We start from the raw sequence: 25,943 nt of genomic DNA on the forward strand, positions 1-25,943 counted from the left end.
AAAAAAAACAAACAAACTGGAATCCATATGTTACTTTTATTAATATAATCAGAAAAAAATCATTTTGAAAGAAAACATATAATTTTTTTTTGAGATGAAGTCTTACTCTGTCACCCAGGCTGGAGGGTAGTGGCACAATCTTGAGTCACTGCAACCTCTGCCTCCTGGTTTCAAGGGATCCTCCTGCCTCAGCCTCCCGAGTGGCTGGGATTACAGGCATGTGCCACTACGCCCAGCTAATTTTTGTATTTTTAGTGGAGACAGGGTTTAACCATGTTGGCCAGGCTGGTCTCCAACTCCTGACCTCAAGTGTTCCACCCGTTTTAGCCTCAAAATGCTGGGATTACAGGTGTGAACCACAGAACCCAGCCAAGAAACCAGCCTGGCCAACATGGTGAAACCCCGTCTCTACTACAAATACAAAAATTAGCCAGGCGTGGTGGCATGTGCCTATAGTCCCAGCTACCCAGGAGGCTGAGGCAGAATCGCTTGAACCCAGGAGGCAGAGGTTGCAGTGAGCTGAGATCTCACCACTACACTCCAGCCTGGGTGACAAAGCAAGACTCCGTCTCAAAAAAAAAAAAAAAAAAAAAAAAAGGAAAAAAAAAGAAATGGATCAGAAACAAGGACTTTATGAAAGAAAAAAAAAAAAGGAATAATGGAAATCCATCATACACTTTGCCAACTTCCCCACAATTTTGCAAAATTATATAGTAACCAGAATATTTACATTGAAACAATCCATTGATCTTATTCGGATTTCCTTTTACTTGTACTCATATTTGTATGTGTTTACATAGTTTTTGCACATGTCTGAGTCTTAACCTAATTCCTTTTCTTTGTTGAGACAGGGTCTTACTCTGTAGCCCAGGCTGGAGTGCAGTGGCACAATCTCTGGTCACTGTAACCTCTTTCTTCTGGGCTCAAGCAATCCTTCCTCCTTGACCTCCTAAACGTCTGGGATTAAAGGTCTGAGGCACCATGTGTGGCCCAGATTTCTTTGAAAGGGCTAATTCCTCCATTATCTTTGTCAACACTACCCTTGGGTTTTGTTTAGTTTATCCCTCTGTAAGTCAAGATTGTTTCATACTTTTCAAATAGTTTCTGACATTTAAATATTTCATCTATTTGAACTTAATTTTGGTGTAAGGTATGAAGAGATTTATCTGATTTTTTTCCTAAATGGATTAGACCCAATATAACTTACTGATATCACCAAGTAGTTGATTAGGTTATTGAAATAGTTGTTAAAGGAAGGTACCATTAAAAAAAAAATGTACATGCATATTTACTGATCAAGTATGGTGGAGATGAAGAACTTAATACTCATGTATAAAATCCCAGGGAAAAGTCTTATTAGCCTTAATTAGGTCATAATGCCTATCTCTTGGACCTATCACCATGGCCAGAAGCTGTAAGTTCTGTCAGAATATGACTGAAATGCTTCTGAAAGGGAAGTGAAGACTGTATTTTAGAATAAGTAGAAGGGTGTAGTGTGCATTTTAAAAAAGGCATTCTATGGGTTGCAATGTTTGGAACATTTTATTGAAGTACAAAATTGTTGGAATTTAGCTAATAGAAAAACATAGTAAATATTTACAAAAACACTGATAACATCACTCAAGTCACACACAGGTAACAATGTAGACAGGTCTTTAAAAAGTTACAAATTGAAATTACGGAGATATGAATCTAATCACTCATTGCTGAGCATGGTTATCAATATAACATTTAACATCTTGGAGCATATGTCCCCAGTCTTCTGCAATCCAGTGCCCTTTAGAAATTGGTTGCTCTCTTAGGGAGATTCAGACTCAGGGGCAGCCAGAGGGGACAGTTAAGAGCTGAAATCATCACATAACTGGTTTAATTTTCTTCATTCTATTGATTGTGTCAAGTTACAGACACAGTCAAAGTGTTTTTCTTTAGTCTCTGATGATGTGAGAAGATGAAGAACGTGAACAATTTCTCATTGCCTGAACAAAAATTTGACACATCAAGAGGCTGAGTGTGGAGTATCTGTACTAGAACCATAAAGTTCTGAGGGTAAATTATGCATAAAACTAAGATAAAACAGAGAATTAACTATGCTCTATCTCATATTTACTAAAAGTAGGAAAGGACGCAGAGTGACATTTTTAAATCAAACTGCTCTAGTTTTAGCTTAATGGATGGTTAATAAACACACTGCTTTATGCTGAAGTGACCACATAACTATTTCTAGAGTTCAGAAGAACTTAAAATCAGGTTTTAAACAAAAGAAAGCAGGCTCGAACACAAAACACAGAACAATTTCCTGGTCAATATTTAGACAGTACTATAAAAAGCTAAACGGGCCGGGCGCAGGGGCTCACGCCTGTAATCCTAGCACTTTGGGAGGTGAGGCAGGTGGATCACCTGAGGTCAGGAGTTTGAGACCAGCCTGGCTAACGTGGTGAAACTCTGTCTCTACTAATACAAAAACTAGGCGTGGTGGTATGCCTGTAGTCCCAGATACTTGGGAGGCTGAGGCAGGTGAATTGCTTGAACCCAGGAGGTTGAGGTTGCTGTGAGCCAAGATCACGCCACTGCACGCCAGCCTGGGTGACAGAGTGAGACTCCATCTCAAAAACAAAACAAAACAAACAAAAAAGCTAAAGGATACTTGGGCTCTACTCACTTCATTTTGATGGTCTTGTACTGAAAACACCTTCCCCAAGCTAAATTCAGAGGGGAGAAAGTTAACAGCTTCAGGTAACTTTAAAACCAGTCTTGGGCTCAATAAGATAACTACTTAAAATAATTGCCTCACATTTTAAAACAGATCATCTTCATCTGACTCTTCCAGGTATGTTATAGGTTTCTTTGCCCGTCCAGATTTTGCCCGAGGAGCCGGAGCTGAATCAAAATCCATATGGAAGTCATCACTCTCCCCCTTGGATTTCTAAAAGAGGAAAGCCCAGGTAATTTGTACAACATAAATCTGACAACATAACTGCAATGTAAAAAAAACTTATCAAGACTACATTCAAGGAGTTTTCTACTTTCTATCAAGTAATAAGAAGCAGATCCAAGGCCAACTCTTCCATTGCCCAAGTAAGTGGCATATTTAACTTTGTTAAAACTAAATATTACGGTAAAAGCTAATGAGTCAATTTTCTTAAAGACTTGCCAAATTATTAAGAGCAAGGGCTTAGTTATGTCCTTCAGAATATCTACAGCAAAAGGACTGACTAGGATTAACACTCACCTTGCTTGTGACTGCTTTAGAAACAATTTTCTCAAAATTAGAGTCAGAATCATCAGAAGTGGATGGCTTCCTTTTGCGGCGATTCTTGGTTTTCACAGGATCAGGCTTTTGAGAGACACCAGAATTCAAGGCTGGATCCTTTTTAGTTCCTTTTGGGGCAGCTCTTTTTTTGGCACCAGTAGTGGTGGTGGAAGACTGACCTGCAATTCAACACAGGCATTTATCACAGCTGCTTTTTTTTTTTTTTTTTTGAGATGGCGTCTCACTCTGTCGCCCAGACTGGAGTGCAATGGAGCGATCTTGGTTCACTGCAACCTTCACCTCCTGGGTTCAAGTGATTATCCTGCCTCAACCTCCTAAGTAGCTGGGATTATAGGAGCAGACCACCATGCCCAGCTAATTTTTCATATTTTTAGTAGAGATGGGGTTTCACCATGTTGGTCAAGCTGGTCTCAAACTCCTGACCTCAGGTGATCCACCTGCCTTGGGCTCCCAAAGTGCTGGCATTACAGGCATTATTAGTCACCCTGCCTGGCCTAGTCACAGCCACTCTTAGATGGATTGTTCTCATTGTGAACTTTATTCAGCAATGTGATGACTGTGTATGTTTAACAGGAAAATACAATCTAAGAGAGCTGAAAATATTAGAAAATCGAAGTATTCTTAAACATTCAATTTTTTTTTTTTTTTTTTTTAGACAGAGTCTTGTTCTGTCTCACCCAGGCTGGAATGCAATGGCGAGATCTTAGCTCACTGCAGCCTCTGCCTCCTGGGTTCAAGTGATTCTCCTGTCTCAGCCCCCCGAGTAGCTGGAACTACAGGCATGTGCCACCTCACCTGGCTAATTCTGTATTATTATATTTTTGAGATGCAGTTTCACTCTTGTTGCCCAGGCTGGAGTGCAATGGCGCGATCTCGGCTCACTGCAACCTCCACCTCCTGGGTTCAAGCGATTCTCCTGACTCAGCCTCCCCAGTAGCTGGGATTACAGGCTCACGTTACCATGCCCAGCTATTTTTGTATTTTTTAGTAGAGATGGGAGTTTCTCCATTTTGGTCAGACTGGTGTCGTCGAATTCCCAGCCTCAGGTGATACACCTGCCTTGGCCTCCCAAAGTGCTGGGATTACAGGCATGAACCACCGTACCCAGCCACACCCAATCTTAAACATTCAATTTTTTTTTGAGACGGAGTTTTGCACTTGTTACCCAGGCTGGAGTGCAATGGCACTATCTCGGCTCACCCAGGCTGGAGTGCAATGGCACTATCTCGGCTCATTGCAACCTCCGCCCCCTGGGTTCAAGCAATTCTCCTGTCTCAGCCTCCCGAGTAGCGGGGACTACAGGCACATGCCACCATGCCCAGCTAATTTTTGTATTTTTAGTAGAGATGGGGTTTCACTTTGTTGACCAGGATGGTCTCGATCTCTTGACCTTGTGATCCACCGCCTTGGCCTCCCAAAGTGCTGGGATTAAAGGCGTGAGCCACCACGCCCAGCCAAACATTCAATTTTAAGATTATGTTTCAGGCCAGGCATGGTGGCTCATGCCTATAATCCCAACACTTTGGGAGGTCAAGGCGGCTGGATCACCTGAGGTCAGGAGTTTGAGACCAGCCTGACCAACATGAAGATACTCTGTCTCTACTTAAAAAAAAAAAAAAAAAAAAAAAAAAAAAAAAAAAAAAAAAAAAAAAAAAAAATTAGCCAGGCATGGTGGTGCAAACCTGTAGTTCCAGCTACTCAGGAGGCTGAGGCAGAAGAATTGCATGAACCCAAATGGCAGAGGTTGAAGTGAGCCGGAATCGAGCCATTACACTCTAGTCTGGGCAACAAGAGCAAAAAGAGCAAAACTCCATCTTAAAATATATATATGTTTCATATTAAACATTTGCAACTGCTTATAAATCCTAACCTTGTCATAGAAATGAACTAGATAAAGCCTGACATTGAGAGAAACGTGCTGATATTAAACCTTTGGACTACCTTATTTTGAAGACAGGATCTCTCTCACTTAGGCTGGAGAGCAGTGGCTTGATCATAGCTGATTTCAGCCTTGAACTACTGGCCTCAAGCGATCCTCTTGCTTTAGCTTCCCAAAGTGCTGAGATTACAGGCATGAGCCACTGTGCCTAGCTTTTGTTTTCTGACTAATCAAGTGCAGTAGTGAGAAGGGGGAAAACAGTAGAACAAGGAGTTTGATATGTAACTGAATGAACAATCATTAGAGATGACTTACTATTTTGGACCAGCCTTGACTACTAATTTTGATTATAAAGATCTAAAAGAAATTGTTTCCATTTGGAAAAGGTTTAATTTGTAATATCAATAGTAAATTTTGGCAATAAAAAATTGAAACTGACTTGTGGAAACCAGTTAGTTAATTTCAACATTAATTCATCTCAAAGATTTAGGCTTACTTTTTGCTGCTGTCTTCTTCACTGTCACATTCTTTTTAGGAACTGGGTTTGTAATTTCAGTTTCATCTGGGAAATGTGTAGCAGGAGGGCTTGAAGACAGTGGTACGCTATCCTTAGCATCATCACCTTCAAGGTCTATTATTTCAAATGGAAAGGAAAATAGTACATTTAACCAACACATGAAAATCCATTTTCTGCTTTGTCCCTGCTATGAATTCCTAGTGAAACACCAAATATGTGACTTTTTTGGAATATTTAAAACATACTCTTAAACTTTTTCTAATTTCTAAATTTTTTATCAGCAAGAACAGTTTTTTTTGTGTCTCTAGCACCAAGCAAAGTACCTGGCAAACACTGTAATTAGTTTTAGTATATTGAATGCAGAACCTATTTATATGTGAAACTAAACAATATCAACATAATGTTAATAAGAACTCAAATTTATTTCCAAAGGAAGTACTTGGACAATGCAGCCAGGATTAGAACCCAGTTGGATCTGAGTATCCCAGTAAAGCAGATGTCTCAATACTTTTACTTAAATACATACCTGACGTGGCACTTTTCTGTGGTTTCGGTTCTTTGTTATTAAGTCTAGAATTAAAAAATATATATATATCCTGACAACCAATTCTAAATGCGTTAAGCAAAAAATAATATATTAGAAACAATCATGACAAAACCCGTATTAGATAAGATACTTACTTTGGGGAAGTTTTGGTTTTAGGTGGACTAGCATCTGATGGGACAAAATCTTCATCCTGAGTTTTTTCATCAAAATCGGAGAAATCTTCATCTGAATCCAAATCCACTGTGAATTTGGTTTTTGCTAGTAAAAACATACATATATTAAAAAATTAGACGGTAGTAGGAGAAGCTTTTAATTTATAGGTCGATATAACATTTCATGAATATTTTAGTTTTTAATCTCCTGAAAGATGCTTCAGTGTTTCAAAGCTTTAGCATAATTTATTGCTCTATTAAGATATAGTAATTTTGGGGGCAAAGTACCCTGAGGTATATTGGCCATTCAACTCCTACAGCATATCTAAAATGCTCTTTTAGTTTTCCTTACTTGCTGCTCTCCGTGGCTCTGTTTCTCGTGGAGGGACATCAAAATTACTTTCGTCACTACTCCTGTCTGATTCTGAATCAGACCAGGGATTTCTCTTCTTTCCTTTTTTGATTGGCTTAAATGGCAATGTAGTTTGTTTCTTTGTCTTTGTACCTAGATGGGAGATAGAAATTAATCACCTTTATGTATTCTTAGATTCACTTTTCTCCATCTGTCATCCATCCATCCTTCAAATTTATTGACTGCTGTGACAGTTCTGAGAATACAATGATGAAAAGAAACAGACATGATCCCTGTTTTTGTGGAGCATATAGCTTGGTCACTTAATCTCATAAACAAATACAATGTGGCCAGGGCACAGTGGCTCATGCCTGTAATCCCAGCACTTTGGGAGGCTGAGGTGGGAGGATTACTTGATGCCAGGGGTTTGAGATCAGCTGGGGCAAGATGTAAGACCCCATCTTAGCTGGGTGCGGTGGCTCACACCTGTAATCTCAGCACTTTGGGAGGGTGAGGTAGGTAGATCACTTGGGCTCAGGAGCTCAAGACCAGCCTGGACAACATGGTAAAACCCCATCTCTACAAAAAATACAGAAATTAGCGGGTATGGTGGAGTGTGCCTGTGGTTCCAGCCACTAGGGAGGCTGAGGCAGGAGGACTGTTTGAGCCTAGGAGATTGAGGCTATAGTGAGCTGTGATCATGCCACTATACTCCAGCCTGGGAGACAGAGTGAGATCTTGTCTCAAAAAAAGAAAAAAAAGGACTGTTCTCTACAAAAAAGTTTTAGAAATTAGCCAGTCATGGTAGTGAGCGCTACTCCCAGCTACTTGGGAGACTGAAATAGAAGGATTGCTTGAGCCAGGATTTCAATACCAGCCTGGGCAACAGAGTGAGACCCTGTCTCAAGAAAAGTATATACTCAAGGACAGAGATCTTAACATTTATAATCAATTGATTTCTGACAAGGGTGAAGACAAACATTGTGGAAATAAGTCTTTTTAACATATGGTACTGAAATATGAAATAATTGGATATCAGGCCGGGCGCGGTGGCTCAAGCCTGTAATCCCAGCACTTTGGGAGGCCGAGGCGGGTGGATCACGAGGTCGAGAGATCGAGACCAACCTGGTCAACATGGTGAAACCCCGTCTCTACTAAAAATACAAAAAATTAGCTGGGCATGGTGGTGCGTGCCTATAATCCCAGCTACTCAGGAGGCTGAGGCAGGAGAATTGCCTGAACCCAGGAGGCGGAGGTTGCGGTGAGCCGAGATCGCGCCATTGCACTCCAGCCTGGGTAACAAGAGCGAAACTCCGTCTCAAAAAATAAAAAAAAAAAATAAAACAAATAATTGGATATCTACATGCAAGGGAATCAGGTTGGACACCTTCCGCATACCACATACAAAAACTAATTTAAAGTGGATCATGGACCCAAATCTAAGAGCTAAATCTATAAAATGCCTAGAATAAAACACAGAGGCCTACCTTCATGACTTTCAGTTTAACAAAAGATTAGATATGACACCAAAAGCATAAGCAATAACAAAAAAATAGGTAACCTGGACTTCATAAGAATTAAAAATTTGTGCTTCAAAAAACATCATCAAGGCTGGGTGCAGTGGCTCATGCTTGTAATCCCAACAGTATGGGAGGCTGATACCAACCACTTCATACACACTAGAATGGCTAGAATCAAAGAGAAAGACGACAAATGCTGGTGAGGAAGTGGAGAAACAGGAATCCTCATACACTGCTGGTGGGAATGCAAAATGGTGCAGCTGCTTTAGAAAACAGTCCAGCAGTTCCTTAAAAAGTTAAACAGAATAATTATATGACTCAACTATTCTACTCCTAAGTATCTACCCAAGAGAAATGAAAACTTAAGTTCACATGAAACCTTGCACAGTACATAAATGCTCACAGTATTAATCACAATCATCAAAAAGTAGAAACAGGCCGGGTAGAGTGGCTCACACCTGTAATCCCAGCACTTTGGGAGGCCAAGGCAGGCGGATCACCCAAGGTGAGGAGCTTGAGACCAGCCTGGAAAACATGGCAAAACCCCATCTCCACTAAAAATGCAAAAAAATTAGCCAGGCATGGTGGCAGATGCCTGTAATCCCAGCTACTTAGGAGGCTGAGGCAGGAAAATCACTTGAACCTGGGAGGCAGAGGTTGCGGCAAGCTGAGATTGTGCCCCTGCACTCCAGCCTGGAGTACAGACGGAGACAGACTCCGTCTCAATTAAAAAAGAAACAAAAAAAACCCCATCAACTGACGAACAGATAAAATGTGGCATAGCCATACAATGAAATACGATTTAGCAATAAAAAAGAATGAAGTACTGGCTGGGCGCGGTGGCTCAAGCCTGTAATCCCAGCACTTTAGGAGGCCGAGGCGGGTGGATCACGAGGTCAAGAGATCGAGACCATCCTGGTCAACACGGTGAAACCCCGTCTCTACTAAAAATACAAAAAAAAAATTAGCTGGGCATGGTGGCGCGTGCCTATAATCCCAGCTACTCAGGAGGCTGAAGCAGGAGAATTGCCTGAACTCAGGAGGCGGAGGTTGCGGTGAGCCGAGATCGTGCCATTGCACTCCAGCCTGGGTAACAAGAGCGAAACTCCGTCTCAAAAAAAAAAAAAAAAAAAAGAATTAAGTACTGCTGGGCTCAGTGGCTTGTACCTGTAATCCCAGCACTTTGGGAGGCCGAGGTGGGTGGATCACTTGAGGTCAGGAGTTTGAGACCAGCCCGGCCAACATGGTAAAACGCTGTTTCTACTAAAAATACAAAAATTAGTTGGGCGTGGTGGTACAGGCCTGTAATCCCAGGTACTCAAGAGAATCACCTCAACCTAGCAGGCAGAGGTTGCAGTGAGCCAAGATCTTGCTACTACTGCATGCCAGCCTGGGTGACAGAGCAAGAGTCTGTCTCAACAAAACAAAACAACAACAAAAAATGAATACATGGGGTACTACATGGGTTACCATTGAAAATATTGTGCTAAGTGAAAGAAGTCAACTCCAAGAGACATGTTATAGATTACATTTATAGGAAATGTCCAGAATAGGAAAATCTAAAGATAGATTTTTTTAGTTGTTGCCTAGTGGGGAGAAGAGTTGGTGGCAAATGGCAAGTGATGGTTAATGAGTACAATTTTCTTAGGGGGTGACAAATTGTACTAACTCTGTGATTATACTAAAACCACTCAAGGGTATACTTTATATTTTTTTTTTTTTTTTGAGTTGGAGTCTCGCTCTGTCGCCCAGGCTGGAGTGTAATGCCAGTCTTGGTTCTCTGCAACCTGTCTCCTGGGTCCAAATGATTCCTGACCTCAAGTGATCTTCCTGCCTCAGCCTCTCAAAGTGCTGGAATTACAGGCATGAGCCATGGTGCCCAGACAAATGTTATATGTTAAATGGACAAATTTGGTATGTGAATATCTCAATAAAGATGTTTTTAAAAAGGTAGATAGTACAGTCGTTATCAAATGATTAACAGAATTGTTAATTCTATTTAGTTCACTGAGTGAACATTACCTTTATTACCTATATGTTGTACTCTAGAGATACTATACTACAAACATGACTAACATGTAGTCCCTTTCCTTAAGAAACTATATACTAGAACCTCATAATTGGCTAGAAAAGGAAATCTAATAAACTGAGTGTTTCCTTACATCCAGTTAAGGAGTTCAAATTAACAAACTATTTCATTATAAAATATTTTCTAAAATGAAGCAAATTCCAAGGACAATGTTAAAGAGGTCCAAGTAGAATTCAGATACAGTTTTCTTTCAGGTTTCTCAATTCAATTCAACAAAAAGGTTTTGAACATTTATGTGGAACGTCCCAGGTAAGAAACATAATTTAATCTTCACTTTATACCATTTTCCTTAAAATGCTTTAATACCTGGTTCTCTTTTCTGTTTCTTTTCTAATCTTTGTTTTAGGCCTTCTAATTCCATACCATCTTCTTGAGGGCTTCCTTCAGTATTTTCATTCTAAAAGATAGCAAGATGAAAATGATTAATTTTTGCCAACTTATTTGAAAGATACAGTCAAATATATAAATATATAGTCGAAATATAAATAGAGTCAAAGAGTGCTTTTTTCTTTGGGGTTTAGGTTAACAGCTCTGAATAAAGGTACAGGTATGACTTAAGTGCTGGGATTATAGGCATGAGCCACCACAAGAGTATTACCTTAATTTTCTTTTTACTTTTCTTTTCTGCATCTGCTTTCATTTCTATAGTTATTCGTGGAATGACTCTTTGACCAGATGGAGAAGGCAAAACTTCAGCCATTTGTGCTTTTTTCCCCTTTGCTTTCCCTCCTTTCCCAGGAAGTCCAACTTGCTCATCTTGTTTTTCCTTGGCTTCAACAGCCTATAGAAGGGATATAAAAAAGCAAATTTATATGCTAACAAAAACATTACAACATCTGAAAGGCCACAGTTAAGCTGATTTCCATTTGTTATATCTTAAAAACTTGTGATAAATTGTTCTATAACCTAGTATACTATCAACGATAGTGAAGATGTAATTACGGTACACCTTGAAAAGGAAGGCGTGGAGACAGAAGACTGGGTTTTATTCCTGATTCTACCACTTAACCTTTTTGAGGAAAACAAGGGAGAAATTAAGAATAAAACATGTATATACATATATATGTATAAACTCACATATAAAATATGAAAGGAAATGATGCACACTTATCCAATCAAGTGATTAAAATGAGCTAGGCATCTATACTGAAGTGCAACAATATAAATTTGCATGTTAAATTTAAGAAATAAGGTGTTTTGTTTTTTTAAAGAGACAGAGTTATGCTCTATCACCCAGGCTGGAGTACATGGGTAAATGATCATAGTTCACTGCAGCCTTGAAGTCCTGTTCTTCAGTGACCCTCCCATCTTGGCCTCCAGAGTAGCTGAGACTATAGGCCCATACCACCATGCCTGGCTATTTTTAAAAAAAATTTTGGAAAGATGAGGTGTTGCTATGTTGTCCAGGCTGGTCTTGAACTCCTAATCTCAAGTGATCCTCCTGCTTCAGCTTCCCATAACACATTGGAATTACATGCGTGAGCCACCACACCCAGTGGCTTTGTCCTTTTTTTTTTTTTTTTTTTTTGAGATGGAGTTTTGCTCTTGTTGCCAAGGCTAAAGTACAATGGTGCAATTTTGGCTCACTGCAACCTCCACCTCCAAGGTTCAAGAGATTTTCCTGCCTCATCCTCCTGAGTAGCTGGGATTATAGGCGCCCGCCACCATGCCTGGGTAATTTTTTGTATTTTGAGTACAGATGGGGTTTCACTGTGTTGAACAGGCTGGTCTTGAATTTCTGATCTCAGGTGATCTACCTGCCTCAGCCTCCCAAAGTGTTGGGATTAAAGGCACGAACCACTACGTCTGGCAGCAGCTTTGTCCTTTTCAGTTGACTTGGGGGACTGGGTTGGTGGTCTTCCACATTTAAGTGCAATTCTGCCCCAGACTCCTGAGTAGTTAGTACTACAGGCGCATACCAATATGCCTGGCTAATTTTTGTGTTTTTAGTAGAGACAGGATTTCACCATGTTGGCGAGGCTGGTCTTGAACTCCTGACCTCAAGTGATGCGCCCATTTCAGCCTCCCAAAATGCTGAAATTATCAGCATGAGCCACTGCACCTGGCCAATGATCTGTTCTTTTATACATTATTTTGGATTTATCCTTATGCCTCTTATTTTCTTTCTATTGCCAATTGTGAACTATCTTGACAAAGGTATACTGCCGGAATATATTATTTCATTAATAAAAATTCTAGCATGAGCATTATAAACTACACACCTCCAGTTCTTCAATAAATGCAGCCAAGTCTTCTTTCCACAAATCTGATGGACTCTTTCTCTTCAATGTGTCCAGCTCTTGTTCCTTCATAATTTCAAAATTGAGTTAATATATGTACACAAGCAGCATTTTCATGCAACACATAATTTTTACTTTTACCATTAGAACAAAACTAAGCAGCATGTACCATCCTACCACCAACTCACTTTTTCATTTCTTAGTCTGCACAGTTCATCTTTCTTTTCCTTGGTTAGATACCAAAGGGGCATATCAAGAAGATAGTTGAAGGTTGGTCCAGAATCTGTTACGGAGTCACTCTTTTCACTTTCCTTTTCGTTGTCACTCTCTTCATTTTCTTCTTCATCTGGAACCTAAAGGATGAAACAAAATGTAGCCTTATTAGAAAATGTGAAACATAAGCATTATTTAATACATAGTCTTTAACAATATAGAAAAGTGCCAACAAAGATTACCTTTTGCTGGGCTTCTTTCCAAGCCTTCACAGGATCTGAATCATATCCCCTCTGAATCAGAACTTTAATTAATTCTTTCTTAGGCTTATTTTCTATTAAAAAAAAAAGTAGAGATAATGATTTTGAGTAATATTTTAGGAAAGGGATAAGGTTTTACCAGTCAAAAGTTTAAAACTGGAAATTAAACTTAGTCTTGCACAAATTTGTACATCTGGGTATACAGATGAGTATTCCTAAACCACTGACAAATGTAAATTACCACAAGGGGGCAGTCAAATCATACATGAGGCTATGATCAAATTTTTTTTTTTTTTTTTTGAGACAGGGACTCTCACTTTTGTGCCGAGGCTGGAGTGCAGTGGCACTATTTAGGCTTACTGCAGCCTTAACCTCCCTAGCTCAACAGCTCAAGTGCTGGGATTACAGGTGTGAGCCGCCACACCCAGACAGTATAAGCCACTTATAATCTTCCTGCTTTTTTTCCCATCAGACGTACTCTTTTATTTTCTGTTCCTGTAGCATGATTAGTGTACTATTATTCTCTTATCAATCAGTTTATGCAAGATTTTCTAGCTTTCTATTCTCCTCATGTCTAAGTGTCAACTAAATCTTGATTTCTCAAGATGCTCAATCAAGGAAACACCATCTCTTTCAAACTATAAATATCGAATCAGATATTTAAAAGAAATCTTTGTATAAGTGCCCAGGTGAATTAAATGGATTCTGCCTCTCTCTCTACCATTATTCTCACCAAAAATGTTTAAAGAAAGTTTGACATAACTAGGGTTTTAGTAAGCAGTTATTATTCCCAAAACATACCAATGATTATTTTGCCATCTATTTTCTCTAAGATAAAGCGAGCCTGATTATTCAGTTTGGCAGACTCAGCACCAAGCATTCCTAGGAGCCATTCTTTTCTTAATCCGTAATATTTAAGTCTGAGTTCAAAGAAGTCTCTTAGAATATCCAACACCGTGTCATATTTCTTTAAACAGCCTACGTGGTCAAAAAGCACCTGGAAAAGGAAAACAAGATTAGAGCCAAGAATAGACAAATTGGCTAAACTTTATAAAGGTAGACTAAGATATACTTTTAAAATTGATAATAATTTTTTTCTTTTTGAGATGGAGTCTTGCTCCGTTGCCCATGCTGAAGTGCAGTAGCACGATCTTGGCTCACTGCAACTTCTACCTCCTGAGTTCAAGTGATTCTCCTGCCTCAGTCTTTCACGCAGCTTGGACTACAGGTACGAGCCACCACACCTAGCTAATTTTTGTATTTTTAGTAGAGATGGGGTTTCATCATATTGGCCAGGCTGGTCTTGAACTCCTGACCTCGTGATCCACCCACCTCGGCCTCCCAAAGTGCTGGGATTACAGGCATGAGCCACATATTAATCATTAATATAAATTGAAACATATGTACATCTCGCAAAACAAATACATACCATAGAGTTGCATGTGAGACTAGTTTGGAGTTTGAAGACTTTGTGTAGCCCAACTCTCTCTGCCTCTGCCAGTTTTTCTTCGGTCATCTTCACAACAAATTTCACAGTGGTATCTGTATGGTATTCCCTATAGTCGGTTATGAGAGGAGGTGTCTTCTCAGTGCCATTCAACATAGGCTCTAGAACTTGTTCTTTGTATGTCTAAAGAAAGAAATAATCCTGAAGTTTCTAAAACATAGGCTCCTGAATAGTCAAAAGCAGTAGTACAAAAAGTGTTTCTTTTAATCACAAAACTAAAAAAGAAATCCACAATTATTTACCTGGGTCCATGTTCTGACGGGAAGCTCTGAGATTTCAATGGTTGTGGAATTAAGAATAGCCACTTCACCACTAATCACATATTGATTTGGAGCCAGTTCTTCAATAGTACCCTTGAAGTTCTTGTAACTTGGAAGCTAAATTGGCATTTTAAAAAACAATGTTTTTCTAAACGTTATACTAGACAGAAATCACAACAGCAGGTAACAATAAATCTAAGTATAAAGTATGAAATTAAATTTTATGTTTGCATCCTCTTTAATCATACAGTCTACTCAATTGAAACCCAAGGAAAAGTAAAGCTCTTATAACACACACAGAATACTTACCATTGGCAAAGGTTCTTCTCCATCCATCAAACGCCTGATGTTATTTACAACTTCACGAACATCAAAGTTGGGGATTTTGCAGGACCACCCAGTACCGATTCCTTCAGCACCATTTATTAGCACCATGGGAATAATAGGAATGTACCATTCAGGCTCAACACGCTGGTTGTCATCATATAAAAACTTCAATGTGTGATCATCTTTTGGTGGAAATAACAACCGAGTCAAAGAGCTAAAGAAAAGAATCAAATAATGTTATTTTATAAAAATACTGAATTTGGTACAACTTTTATGAAAAGGACATATGTTATCTCATACTTATACATGAAAATTATCTTGGTTTTACTTGCTGACTAATACTCATTTAATAATATTTATTGAGCACTTTCTATGTGTTAGGCACATAACGTCTCAATTCTCAAGGAGCTCACATTCCAGTAGAGATTTGATAGTGAACATACATTTTGTTAGGTGGTAGGCTAAATACTGAGAAGAAAAAGTAAGAAAGTGACTGAAGAGGTACGAAGGAAAGTTATGCCTTTTCTGATAAGATTACATTTGAGCAGAGAAAAGAAATTGAGGGACGGGTCAGGCTTGGTAGCTTGAGCATGTAATCCCAGCACTTTGGGAGGCTAAGGTAGGGGGATCACCTGAGGAAAGGAGTTCAAGACCAGCTTGGCCAGCATAGTGAAACCCAGTCTCTACTAAAAATATAAAATTAGCTGGCAGTGGTGGTGTGCACCTGTAATCCCAGGTACATGGGAGGCTTAGGCAGGAGAATCGCTTGAATCTGGGAGGTGGAGGTTGCAGTGAGCTGAGATCATGCCAGTCTAGGCAAAAAGAGCAAAACTCCTCAAAAATGAAAAAAGAAAGAAACTGAGGGACTGAGCCATATGGATATTCTAGAGAAGGAGTGTTGCAGGCAAAGGAACCAGTAAGTAAAAGGCCCTGAAGAGGAAATGTACTTAGTGTATTTGAATATAGGCTGAGGATAGTGTGGCTGAAGAAGAAATAGTATGAGAAGGAATCAAAAGATATGGAAGGTGGGGGCATGGATCACATGTCTGGTTAGCTAAAAGAGGTCTTTAGATTTTACTCTGAGCAATTGAAGGTTCTGAATCAGAGTGACTTATTTTTACTTTTTTTGAGATGGAGTCTCACCCTGTGTCACCCAGGCTGGAGTGCAATGATGTGATCTTGGCTGACTGCAACCTCTGCCTCCCAGGTTCAAGCAATTCTCCTGCCTCAGCCTCCCAAGTAGGTGGGATTACAGGTGTGCACCACCACGTCCAGCTGATTTTTTTATATCTTTAGTAGAGGCAGGTTTTCACCAGGTTGGCCAGGCTGGTCTTGAACTCCAGACCTTGTGATCTGCCCACCTTGGCCTCCCAAAGTGCTGGAATTATAGGCATGAACCACTGTGCCCAGCTGGAGTGACTTATTTTTTTAAAAAAACAATTGGCTGTTATAAGACAAGACAGATGGTAGATTATATTGCAGTAGTTTAGATGAGATGGGGGTGGCTTAGTATTTTTCCAGTGCAGAGTCCATAAAATTTGCTGAGGAACTGAATGTAAGTGTCAAGCAAAGGAGTCAAGGGTGACAAGGATTTTAGCCTGAGCAATTAGAAGGATGGCATTTCATTTACTGAGACAGGAAAACTAAGGATTTGGTTTTAGATACTTATGTCTGAGATACTTAACTAGATATCTGAGTGGGAAATGTTGAGAGGGCAGTCAGACATAAAAGTTGAGAGTTCAGGGGAGAGACCAGGACTGGAAATTTAAAGGTATAGACCAGATAATGTGAGATTATTTGGGAACTGAGTGTAGAAAGTAGAAAGAGATCTGATGAAGGAACCCTAGGATGAACCAGTATTTAGAAGTTGGGAAGGTGAGAAGGACCCAGCAAAGAAAGCTAATAAGGAAGAAGAGAACCAGAGAAGTCTACTGTCATAGAGGCCAAATAAAGAGTTTCAAGGGTGGAGCAATTAGTAACTGTGTTGAATACCACTGAAAAGGTGACAGCTGAAAATTGACCATTCATAATGTACTCTCCATAGTTTTGTAAAGAAGTAAAATTTCAATTGTGATATTTAGAAGAATCAAAGTCTTCTTTACTCAGTCCCAAACTCTACATCAGGGTTTCTCAATCTTAGCATAACTGACATGTTGCACTGGATAATTCTTCGTTTATGAGGGGGCTTTCCTGTGTATGTTAGGGTATTTATAAGCCTCACCCCGGGCTTTGCCCACTAGAAGCCAGTATTTTCTGATAAATGGAGTTTTTGTATTATTAGTCAACTAAAACTCACATTGTTTCAAAACTGGAGGCAATTCACCAGAAAGTGAAAGCATACCTACCTGAGCATTGTGAAGATATATCGTGGACTAGCAGAATCCTTGCCACCATGTAGCCTGGTACCAAACTGACCAATGGGCTGCAAGAGGTTCAGATTATTGCTGCCCACAAAATTCTGAGCCAAATTGATAATGGTCATCATTAGTGACATCTGTGGGGAAAAAAAGATTTATTAAGCTGAGGCTTTTACTAATACAAATACATTATTATGACCAAACTTCACTATTATCTTGTAACATTTTGTGAGGTTTAGTTGTATAGTGACTTTCTTCAAGTTAATAGACGGCAGAAGTAGTACTTGAACCTAAGACTTTTAGCTCAAGTTCAGGGCTCTTGCCTTCCAATAATTCTATCTATTAAACCCCACTCAACTTTGAAGGCAGAGTTCCTCTCCTTATCCTCAGCAAAATGAAATATTTCATCCTTTGTGTTACAATGCTTTGCTCATTTCTATTCTAGCATGTATCACTTTATTCTATAGCTGTATATATATATTGGTCTTCTGATTAAATTGTTACTATACCTTGGAGATAAGAAACATATTATTTTTATTTATTTCTATATACCTGGTACGTGGCAGGCATTCAACAAATGTTTGTCGGGTGAACATTTATTGTATCCCCACTATATTTTGATTGAAAGCAACAAAACAACAATTGTATTTAAATTTCTAGAAACTTGTAGGCAATCCAGTTCTTTAGAACTGTTTTACATAATTAATGCAAAAAGCAATCACAAAATAAAAAAGGAATATCTGTTGGTGTTGGTGTAAAGTCAAACAATTCAGATATATATAAAAATTGAAAGTTGCCCTTTCTAATTCCCAGGGATAACTAAAGTGAACAATTTAGAGCATATTCTTGTAGACATTTTTAGTTATTGTTCTGCCTCTGTTTTTTCTCACCTGACAATAGACCATTGTTATTTCTCAGTGTCAGCGCACACAGTTTTACTGAAATTATAGCACTGATTCCATGCATATATGTGTCACAATTTATTATAACAATTTGCCAATCAGTGGAGGTCTAAATCTTGACATCACAAAGTTACAACAAACATGCTAACTATCTTTTTTTTTTTTGAGACGGAGTTTCGCTCTTGTTACCCAGGCTGGAGTGCAATGGCGCGATCTCGGCTCACTGCAACCTCCGCCTCCTGGGTTCAGGCAATTCTCCTGCCTCAGCTTCCTGAGTAGCTGGGATTACAGGCACGCGCCACCATGCCCAGCTAATTTTTTTTTTGTATTTTTAGTAGAGACGGGGTTTCAACGTGTTGACCAGGATGGTCTCGATCTCTCGACCTTGTGATCCACCCGCCTCGGCCTCCCAAAGTGCTGGGATTACAGGCTTGAGCCATCGCGCCCGGCCATGCTAACTATCTTTTAATGTAGACCTCTGCAGATTTGAGTATCACTGCAGGAATATTATTTTCAGAAATCAAAGGGCAAGCAGTTTTATTGATTGATAGCTTTTACTAACTTGTTCTTTACTATGAATATATGAGCTTATACTTTCACCAAATCTATTTTGAGACTGACTATGCAGGTATTTCTGAAGATATGCTTTCTGGAAACATGGATTGTGTGTTTACCTCACCATGATGATAAGAAGACATTTCAGCGACTGATCCAGCTAATTGGGCAACCTTTACTTCTCGCTTGTCATTCCGTTTGAAGCAAGTAAACAAAACCTTTCTCTGACCTGGTTTCAAACCTTTAAAATGAAATAAGGGCAAACATAAGTATCCTCAATTTATCCATTTTTGGGAATTTGATTTCCATCTTATAATAAAAACAGACTAACAAAGTGGAACTCACCATCCACCATAGAAGGGATAGATCTCTCATTATCAGAATTTGAGAACAGGATAAGTTCCTTGTTGATGAAGTCATTATATGTCAGATACGTGGTAGTCTGTCCATACAAGTAATCCTGAGGGACCAAACAGTATTACATAAGACCAATGCTTAACAATGCTCAACACAAAAATCAAACAAAGAAACCTTTAGAATTATTATTTCTATAATTAAGTCTTTATAAAATATAGAACAATACAAAAGTATATGTTTCAAAGATAAAGCAAATTTAACTGCTGCACAATTCTATAATTTCAAATTTTTACTAAAATAACTATTCATTAAGTTTCATTTGCTGTATTATCAATACCAAAAGGTCAGTTAAACAGTCCATTTTGTGGGATATATTTAACACTTTTACCTCAGGAAGCCCAAGTAACTTTCGTTGTCTTCTATCCTCCATGAAATTTGTTAACCATTCCTTTCGATCATCTATCTGTTTTTTGCTAAAGGCCTACAAATTTAAGGATGAAAAAGATGTCACTGGTACTAATAGGTTCCAAGTATCCTTCCACAAAGAACAAACAAACAACAGAAAAACAACAAAATTTCCGTTTTCTTTTTTTTTCCAAGATGGATTTTTGCTCTAGTTGCCCAGGCTGGAGTGCAATGGCACAATCTTGGCTCACTGCAACCTCCACCACCTGGGTTCAAGTGATTCTCCTGCCTCAGCCTTCTGAGTAGCTGGGATTACAGGCATGCACCACCATGCCCAGCTAATTTCATATTTTTAGTAGAGACACGGTTTCTCCATGTTGGTCATACTGGTTGAGAACTCCTGACCTCAGGTGATCTGCCTGCCTTGGCCTCCCAAAGTGTTAGGATTATAGGCGTGAGCCACCTGGCCGGGCCTTTTTGGTATTATTTTTTTTTTTTTAAGCCTGAGGTTTTACTATCTTGCTCAGGCTGGAGTGCAATGGTGCAATCTTGGCTCACTGTAACCACCACCTCCAGGGTTCAAGCGATTCTGCCTCAGCCTCCTGAGCAGCTGGGATTGTAGGCGCCTGACGCCACGCCCAGCTAATTTTTGTATTTTTAGTAGAGATGAGGTTTCACCATGCCAACATGGTGGTCTCCAACTCTTAACTTCAGGTGATCCAACCACCTCAGCCTCCCAAAATGCTAGGATTACAGGAGTGAGCCACCATGCCCAGCCAAAATCAAAATTTTCTGAAATATCTGATTCCATCTCTGGGATATGCTTACTGGAAACATTCTATTCTCTAAAATATTCTTATACAAAAATGTAAATGTTTCAATTGACTAAAGCAGTGATTTCTAAAATTGAAATGTATATATAAAATACAACTCAAACATATATACCAGGCTGATAGCAGCATCATCTTCAGGACCACAATATTTGAACTGGATTCGATGCCTTTTCATATCTGCAAAGTATTCTTTAGCTTCCTTTGATGTGCTGGTGCCCAAACCTATAAAATCAAGAATATTAACTTTCCTCATACAGTCTTGTACAGGGTATGTAATAAAGTGAGAAGTTCTATATGGATTTCATTACAAACCTTTGTAGTATTTGACTTTCCATTTTTTATGATGTGGAGTAGAACTCTTCCATTCTTCAAATTCAGGAAGGCTATAAAATGCCATTTCTTGCTTGTTTTTAGATACCTGTGATAAAAAACAATGACTATGGCTTTGTACAATGTGGGGTCCCCTGCATTCCATTACATATGACTGGGCTTTTATCTGTATATCCAGGTTTGAGGAGTAGGGCCTTAAAATATCCATTATGGTATCTTATTAATTATCATACCTTTACAATGGGAGTGATAAATTCCTCCAGAAAACGATGTCGCAGAAGAGAGGGCCAATTGTGATGGATAAAATTAATCAGCAAGCCTTTGATGTGGGAACCATCTTGGTCCTAGAAATATTTGAAGCCAAAGTTCAAAAGAATTGTTTAGGACAGGTTTGGTAGCTCACAACTGTAATCCCAGAACTTTGGGAGGCTAAGGCAGGTAGATCATCTGAGGTCAGTAGTTCAAGACCAGCCTAGCCAACATGGTGAAACCTTGTTTCTACTAAAAATACAAAAATTAGCCAGGCGTGGTGACAGGCACCCATAATCCCAGCTACTTGGGAGGCTGAGGCAGGAGCATCGCTTGAACCGGTGAGGTAGAGACTGCAGTGAGCAAGATTTAGCCACTGCACTCCAGCCTGGGCAACAAGAGTGAAACTCCATCTCAAACAAACAAACAATAAAAAAAGAACTGTTCAGAAATAAAAAAAATTATAATTGACTTACTGGCAATTTGTCAAATTTTCTATGGGAATTAAAAAAGGTCTGTTCAAATCCAGACTCACTTAACCTGTATTTTATAAGCATATCTGATTAGATGTTGATTAGAGATAATGAATAAAGCTCCTGTTTAAGTTATTTATTTATTTATTTGAGACAGAGTCTTGCTCTGTCGCTCAGGCTGGAGTGCAGTGGCACCATGTCAGCTCACTGCAACCTCTGCCTCCTGGGTTTCAAGGGATTCTTCTGCTTCAGCTTCCTGAGTAGCTGGGATTACAGGCATGTGCCACCATGCCTAGGTAATTTTTGTATTTTTAGTAGACACGGTGTTCACAGTGTTGGCTAGGCTGGTCTTGAACTCCTGACCTTGTGATCTGCCAGCCTCGGCTTCCCGAAGTGCTGGGATTACAGGCATGAGCCACTGTGCCCCACCTAGTAATTGTAATTTATTTTTTTTATTTATTTATTTTTTTTTTTTGAGATGGAGTTTCGCTCTTGTTACCCAGGCTGGAGTGCAATGGCGCGATCTCGGCTCACCGCAACCTCCGCCTCCTGGGTTCAGGCAATTCTCCTGTCTCAGCCTCCTGAGTAGCTGGGATTACAGGCACGCGCCACCATGCCCAGCTAATTTTTTGTATCTTTAGTGGAGACGGGGTTTCACCATGTTGACCAGGATGGTCTCGATCTATCGACCTCGTGATCCACCCGCCTCGGCCTCCCAAAGTGCTGGGATTACAGGCTTGAGCCACCGCGCCCGGCTAATTGTAATTTATTTCATGGCCAAAAACAAAAATGTAACTAAGACATGGTTAATTTAGTTGAACAATCTAAAAATTCGATAACAAATCTGACCTGATCTGTCATAATCATTATCTTCCCATAACGAAGAGTCTTCAATGAATCTTCATCTTCATAGTTCTTCTTGTACTGGAGACCCACAATCTTGATGATATTGTTAATCTCAGCATTTTCCATGATCTGAAATGGACATATACACCAAAAAAAGTAGTGTCTTGTTTATACATTTGAAAAGAACTAAGAAATATAACAGTGTATGTTGCTTGGATTTTCTTGGGCTCCAGTATTTTGAGCTTTTATTAGCTCATACACTAAGTCAGAAAGGTCTGTTAAGATAGGCTACAAGGCCACTGGCGGAGCGAAGTGGAGGTGCTGCCGGGCGGAGGACCCACACAGGCTCAGCCTTCCTGGTCGACGGTGGTGACGGCAGCCCAGCGTGCCAGGGAGCCGTTGCTTTTCCAAGTTGCTCTCTCCCAGGATTCGTCGGTGAGCAGCATGGCATGTGGAAATCAATGAGAACTTGTCCGCCAGAAAAACATGAAGAAAACCCAGGAAATTAGCAAGGGAAAAAGAAAAGATGATAGCTTGACTACCTCTCAGAGAAAGCAGAGGGACTCTGAGATCATGCAACAAAAGCAGAAGGCAGCTAATCAGAAGTCTATGCATACAAGAGAAAAATGATGACTGGCTTTTGGAAAACCTTGGTGCTACTGCCAACTGGATGTATCATAAGCTTTAAGATCAAGATTTTGTACAGTGGACAGTCATTACATGTTTTAACATCCTTTAAAAACTATTTTAAACTTTATCTTTCAGTTTGACTTAGTGCAATGTTTTAGAAGCAATCTTCAAAGGATAAAACACTATGTGCATGTGGCGTTATAAAAAGATAGGCTACAATGTACCCAATTTCTCAAAATAATCACAAACTGTCTAAAATATCTTTCAAAAAGCCCAATGAGGGAAAATATAAGCATAAAGTCTTCCATTATAAACTAGATTTAGATAGTTTTATATTCTACCTGCTTATGAGAAGCTTCTCGAACATTGAGTATTTTTCCTCTAAGAGGGAAAACCCCATATCTGTCTCTCCCAACCACACCAAGGCCTGAAACAGCCAAAGTTTTCGCTGAGTCTCCCTCAGTCAGGATAAGCGTACACTCAGTGGAGTTTCGGCCCCCTAAAATAAAAATACACAAGTTAATATTAGCACATTTAGTTCAACCTCAAATACACTAATTTGAACATACTGTTTATAGCCTTGTGATAAAACACAAATAATTTACAATATATAACAAGTAAAATTATTTGTTAGGTAATAGATCATGATGTAAACATTCTTGTTTTACTCCAAAATAATCACCTCAATATTATTTATAACAAGATAAAATTAAAAATGGCCTAAATGTTCCATAATAGGAAACAGGTTGATTTTTTTTTTTTTTTAAAGACAGAGTCTCTGTCGCCAGGGGCCAGGCTGGAGTGCAGTGGTTCGATCTCGACTCACTGCAACCGCTACCTCCCGGGTTCAAGCAATTCTCCTGCCTCAGCCTCCCAAGTAGCTGGGACTTCAGGCCCACACCACCATGCCCAGCTAATTTTTGTATTTTAGTAGAGACAGGGTTTCACCATGTTGGCCAGAATGGTCTTGATCTCTTGACCTTGTGATCCACCCGCCTCAGCCTCCCAAAGTACTGGGATTACAGGTGTGAGCCACTGCGCCCAGCCACAGGTTGATTTTTAACAAAGTTATTGTTGAATATAGTTATTGTCAAGGGAAAAATAAATATCCATGGTATACCGTTAATGAATAACAACTGTAAGACTTAAAGTTTGGAAACATTATTAAATATATACCTGCATCATTGGCATCATCAAGTTTGGGAATTCCCTTGATTCTGTTATGTTTTACAGCTGAACATTTCTTGTTTAACTGGACTTGGGCCTTAAACTTCACCCAGTTTAGTATGCTTTCTACAATACCACAGCCAATTGCCTGAAAATGAGAAGATTCATATTAGGGAAGAAGGGTTCTGTCAGAAACCTAGAATACAAATGAACCTTAATAAAAATAAAAATAAGCTGTGTAAGGTGGATCACCTGTAATCCCAGCACTTTGGAAGGCCAAGGCAGGCAGATCACGAGGTCAGGAGTTTCAGACCAGCCTGACCAACATGGTGAAACCCCATCTCTATTAAAAAAATATATATTAAAAAAAAAAAAAAAAGGTAGGTATGGTGGCACGTGCCTGTAATACCAAGCTACTCAGGAGGCTGAGGCAGGAGAATTGCTTGAACCTGGGAGGCAGAGATCACACCATTGCACTCTAGCCTGGGCTACAGAGCCAGACTTTGTCTCAAAATAAATAAATAAATAAATAAATAAATAAAAAGATGTAGAACAATAATTTCTGGATAGAGGGTGGCACATCTTCCATGTCAGGTTATCACCACTGAAGGAGCAGTTCCTTTGGTTCATTCACTCAATAAATATTTACTATGTACTTATATTGTGCTAGCACTGAGCTACTTGTTGGAGACATGGTAGTTAAAACAAATTAGGCCAGGCATGGTGGCTCATGCCTATAATCCCAGCACTTTAGAAAGCCGAGGTGGGAGGATCACCTGAGGCCAGGAATTTGAGACCAGCCTGGCCAACATGGCGAAACCCCATCTCTACTAAAAATACAAAATTAGCCAGCATGGTGGTGGGCACCTGTAATTCCAACTATTCAGGAGGCTGAGGCAGGAGAATTGCTTGAACTCTGGAGGAAGAGGTTGCAGGGAGCCTAGATGGTGCCATTACACTCTAGCCTGGGTGACAAAAGGGAAACTCCGTCTCAAAAAAAAAAAAAAAAAAAAAAAAAAAATTGGCCAGCCATGGTGGTGTGGGATGCCTGCAATCCCAACTGCTTGGGAGGCTGAGGCAGGAGAACTGCATGAACCTGGGAGGTGGAGGTTGCAGTAAGCTGCTGAGATCAAGCCACAGCACTCTAGCCTGGGCAATAGAGTGAGAAGCTATCTCAAAAAAAAAAAAAAAAAAATAAGTTTAACACACAACACAGAAGACACACATAGCTGGGCATGGTAGCTCATGCCTGTAATCCCAGCACTTTGGGAGGCTGAGGATGGTGGATCACATGAAGCCAGGAGTTCAAGACAAGCCTGGCCAGCATGGTGAAACCCTGTCTCTACTAAAAATACAAAAATTAGCTGGGTGTGATGCTGTGTGTCTATAATCCCAGCTACTCAGGAGACTGAGGCATGAGAATTGCTTGAACCTGGGAGGCAGAGGTTGCAGTGAGCCAGGATCACATCCCTGCACTGCAGCCTGGGCAAAAGAGCAAGACTCTGTCTCAAAAAAAGAAAGAAAAAGACCAGGCACAGTGGCTCTCACCTATAATCCCAACGGTTTGTGAGGCCGAGACAGGTGGATCATTTGAGGTCAGGAGTTTGAGACCAGCCTGACCAACATGGTGAAATCATCTACTAAAAGTACAAAAAAAAAAAGAAAAAAAGCCAAGCATGGTGGCCCACACCTGTAATCTCAGCTA

General features: G+C 39.8%; 1 protein-coding gene and 1 pseudogene across 1 annotated transcript in view; one reads left to right on the forward strand and one right to left on the reverse strand.

Moving 5' to 3' along the window:
* Positions 1 to 1,500: 1,500 nt before the first annotated feature.
* TOP2A (DNA topoisomerase II alpha) overlaps positions 1,501 to 25,943 on the reverse strand; it is a 33,395-nt gene continuing 8,952 nt past the window's right edge. The window contains exons 11-35 of the mRNA XM_074388704.1: positions 24,248 to 24,386; positions 23,413 to 23,570; positions 22,445 to 22,570; positions 21,107 to 21,217; positions 20,856 to 20,961; positions 20,656 to 20,765; positions 19,694 to 19,786; positions 19,294 to 19,408; positions 19,068 to 19,189; positions 17,480 to 17,628; positions 15,117 to 15,348; positions 14,790 to 14,924; positions 14,470 to 14,670; positions 13,842 to 14,037; positions 13,023 to 13,114; positions 12,756 to 12,920; positions 12,550 to 12,633; positions 10,926 to 11,108; positions 10,634 to 10,724; positions 6,719 to 6,871; positions 6,349 to 6,472; positions 6,194 to 6,237; positions 5,647 to 5,781; positions 3,230 to 3,429; positions 1,501 to 2,923 (exon numbers count right to left, since the gene is read on the reverse strand). Coding sequence (XP_074244805.1) covers positions 2,795 to 2,923; positions 3,230 to 3,429; positions 5,647 to 5,781; positions 6,194 to 6,237; positions 6,349 to 6,472; positions 6,719 to 6,871; positions 10,634 to 10,724; positions 10,926 to 11,108; positions 12,550 to 12,633; positions 12,756 to 12,920; positions 13,023 to 13,114; positions 13,842 to 14,037; positions 14,470 to 14,670; positions 14,790 to 14,924; positions 15,117 to 15,348; positions 17,480 to 17,628; positions 19,068 to 19,189; positions 19,294 to 19,408; positions 19,694 to 19,786; positions 20,656 to 20,765; positions 20,856 to 20,961; positions 21,107 to 21,217; positions 22,445 to 22,570; positions 23,413 to 23,570; positions 24,248 to 24,386 — 3,393 coding nt within the window. The 3' untranslated portion in view covers positions 1,501 to 2,794. The remainder of the gene's footprint in view (positions 2,924 to 3,229; positions 3,430 to 5,646; positions 5,782 to 6,193; positions 6,238 to 6,348; positions 6,473 to 6,718; positions 6,872 to 10,633; positions 10,725 to 10,925; positions 11,109 to 12,549; positions 12,634 to 12,755; positions 12,921 to 13,022; positions 13,115 to 13,841; positions 14,038 to 14,469; positions 14,671 to 14,789; positions 14,925 to 15,116; positions 15,349 to 17,479; positions 17,629 to 19,067; positions 19,190 to 19,293; positions 19,409 to 19,693; positions 19,787 to 20,655; positions 20,766 to 20,855; positions 20,962 to 21,106; positions 21,218 to 22,444; positions 22,571 to 23,412; positions 23,571 to 24,247; positions 24,387 to 25,943) is intronic.
* On the forward strand, positions 22,871 to 23,791 carry LOC141581872 (small EDRK-rich factor 1 pseudogene; annotated as a pseudogene).

Source organism: Saimiri boliviensis, chromosome 17 (genome assembly GCF_048565385.1).
Source record: "Saimiri boliviensis isolate mSaiBol1 chromosome 17, mSaiBol1.pri, whole genome shotgun sequence".
In the NCBI taxonomy this organism is placed as follows: domain Eukaryota; kingdom Metazoa; phylum Chordata; class Mammalia; order Primates; family Cebidae; genus Saimiri; species Saimiri boliviensis.